The sequence below is a fragment of the Procambarus clarkii genome, chromosome 58, assembly GCF_040958095.1.
Source record: "Procambarus clarkii isolate CNS0578487 chromosome 58, FALCON_Pclarkii_2.0, whole genome shotgun sequence".
NCBI classification, from domain to species: domain Eukaryota; kingdom Metazoa; phylum Arthropoda; class Malacostraca; order Decapoda; family Cambaridae; genus Procambarus; species Procambarus clarkii.
The window spans coordinates 5,617,463-5,620,325 of NC_091207.1; the positions used below are offsets into that span (position 1 = coordinate 5,617,463).

Genomic DNA, 2,863 nt, shown 5'->3' on the forward strand with positions numbered 1-2,863 from the left:
TCTCCAAAATCAGATATTATGTACCTTACTTTGCTCTCATCTCTCTATATTATGCACTAATCTTTCCCTATCTTAATTATGGTATCTGTGCATGGGGTTCAACCCATGCAAACCACCTCAAGTCCATGATCACCCAGCAAAAATCTGCTATCAGAATAATAACAAATTCTGCTTTCAGACAACACTCTGCCCCCTTGTTTAACTCCCTAAACATAATCTCACTCCACAAATTCTCTTGTGTCAATTACATTTACAAAACCCTGTTCTTAAATGCAAATCCTGCTCTGAAACTCTCCCTGGACAGATGTAATAGGACCCATTATCACCACACCAGAAATAAATATCTCTTTGATATCCCCAGGGTAAAACTTAATCTGTGTAAACACTCTATGCAAATTAAGGGACCTAGTCTATGGAACTCACTCCCTATTGAATTGAAAAGCTGTCCAACTTTTGCGTCATTCAAAAACAATACTAAAAAGTACCTAATTTCATATCTTCATAGTTTTTACCTTTTGCTTTAAAATTGCACTCCCAATCTTTATGTACCCAGTCCGAACATCTTTATCATTGTGATCATTGCTGTCTTCTTATATGTGCTGTCAATCTGCTGTATGGTGTCTTTTAATCATGTTTAAATTACCAATCAAATTAACTGACAATGTAATCAATCAGAGCTTTAATATACCAATGTGCTTTAATATACTTACTAATCTCTCTTATCTCATTTTTTTTCTTACATTGTATTTATTATCATTTTATTAATTCTGCTAGAATTTACCTACTTAAAATTATCAGTTAGATTAAGGACCTGCCCGAAACGCTGCGCGTACTATAGTGGCTTTATAAGAGTGTAAATACTATGCTATGTATTCTCACAAACCCAATGTACCTTCTTGTATATAAATAAATAAAAATAAAATAAAAGTAAATCAATAAAATTTATTTTTTGTCTCAATAAACATACTTGAACTTTTTGAACTTGCCTATGTTTACCGAACAGTGAAATAGGTACTTGTGGTTGTTAGACAATATGACATTATGGGGAATATTAAGATTAAGAACCTGTCCGAAACGCTATGCGTGCTAGTGGCTGTACAAGAATGTAAAAACTCTTGTATATATAAATAAATAAACTAAAAATAAATAGCAGTTTGAATCCAAAATGTTCGCGCGGCATCTTCAACGATAAGAGATCTCAATATTACAATAATTATATATTTGTTACATTAAAAGTTTAATTGTTTTGTAAATTTACTGTAAAATCATATTTTCTTTGTCAGTTGGGGTAATAGTAAAAAAGTTTGCATAAATTGTGGCTGGGGACGCCATTATCGATGTGACGCCTTAATGTTGTTGTTCGTCGTCTGAGCATCCAACATGGCCGGTGGGCGGAGGTTCTTCTGCTTGATGGTACGATTTGTGTGATTGGAGCCGCCGCTTCAGCTGACACTAGCCTCTAATTGTACAGTTGTCCGGAAAAAATTCTACGCATCATCAAGAAATCGAAGAGGAAGAGAGATGAACCCATCGGAAGGGAATAGCTGATACCTCCATTGTCAGTGCTTCTACTCCTAGACTAGCTTCCACTTAGACATGCACCATCATATCTCCTTAACGCTTCTTACACTCCTTGAGCGTGTCCCTAGCAGAAAGAAACCGTAAGACACCGCCTCCATTGTCTGTGCGTTTGCTCTAGGACTGGCCTCTGCAGCCTCTAACTCTGAACCATGCATAAGGCAACACCCTGGTTTAATTATTCAACCCAGGAGCAGTGCTGTGTCTCCAAAGGATGCCCCACATCGCAAGACGACAACTGTAGTAATCTGGAGAGAACAACTTTCATGAAATTCTACGAATCACAAATAAATATATATCCTCACAAGTGTCAAGTATGTGGGAAAATATTCAGTCATGATGAACATATGACAAATCACATGTGTATTCATGCCAGTGATAAACCTCATGAATGTGTTGAATGTGGTAGAAAATTCAGACAACGTGGAAAATTGATAAGGCACATGTTAGTGCATTCAGGTGATAAGCCTCATGAATGTCCAGATTGTTTTAAAAGATTCAGTCGTCTTGAAGCTATGAAGACTCACCGGTTAGTGCATACGAGTGATAAGGCTCATGAGTGTCCAGAGTGTGGGAAAAGGTTTAGTCGTCTTCCATATCTGAAGCATCACATGATAGTGCATACAGGTAATAAGCCTCATGAGTGTTTGGATTGCGGGAAAAGATTTGGTCGTCTTGGACATATGAAGGCTCACCGGTTGGTGCATACTGGTGATAAGCCTCATGAATGTTCAGATTGTGGAAAAAAATTCACTCGTCTTGGACATCTGAAGAATCACATGATGGTGCATACGGGTCAAAAACCTTTTGAGTGTGCTGAGTGTGGTAGAAGTTTTAGAGAACGAGGAACTATAATAATGCACATGTTGGTGCATACTGATGATAAGCCTCATGAGTGTCCACAATGTGGGAAGAGGTTTAAGCATCGTAAAAATGTGAGAAAACATATATTAGTGCATTCAGGTCATAAACCTCAATAGGCATGGTGTCTTATCTTGAAAAAGTCTTAGTAACCAAATTAGTTTGTAAAGGCACCCAATGGTGTGTGTATAAGATAAATCTTGTCATTGTTTGTGATGCATATCAGAACATTAACTTCCCATTAATCCAGTATACCATTTGGAAATTTTGAACATCTTAAAAATATCGAGTTATCATCATGTCAATTGGATGGCGTACAAAGGTACAGTACTTTCATATTCATATTTTGTGTGAGAAATATTTTTGGTCATGGACAGCAAAGCTTTGCAGCATTTAGCACTGTATTTAAGTTACTGTATATTAT

At 36.8% G+C, this 2,863-nt stretch overlaps 1 protein-coding gene across 1 annotated transcript; it reads left to right on the forward strand.

The window, feature by feature from the left end:
* The first annotated feature begins 1,730 nt into the window (after positions 1-1,730).
* LOC138353507 (zinc finger protein 3-like) lies at positions 1,731-2,558 on the forward strand. The gene has a single exon (XM_069306485.1). It carries the CDS (start codon positions 1,731-1,733, stop codon positions 2,556-2,558), a length of 828 nt encoding a protein of 275 aa, XP_069162586.1.
* The last annotated feature ends 305 nt before the right edge of the window (positions 2,559-2,863 follow it).

Excerpts from the sequence above, each read along its gene's own strand:
- LOC138353507 (XM_069306485.1), top strand. The coding sequence starts at position 1,731 with ATGCATAAGGCAACACCCTGGTTTAATTATTCAACCCAGGAGCAGTGC.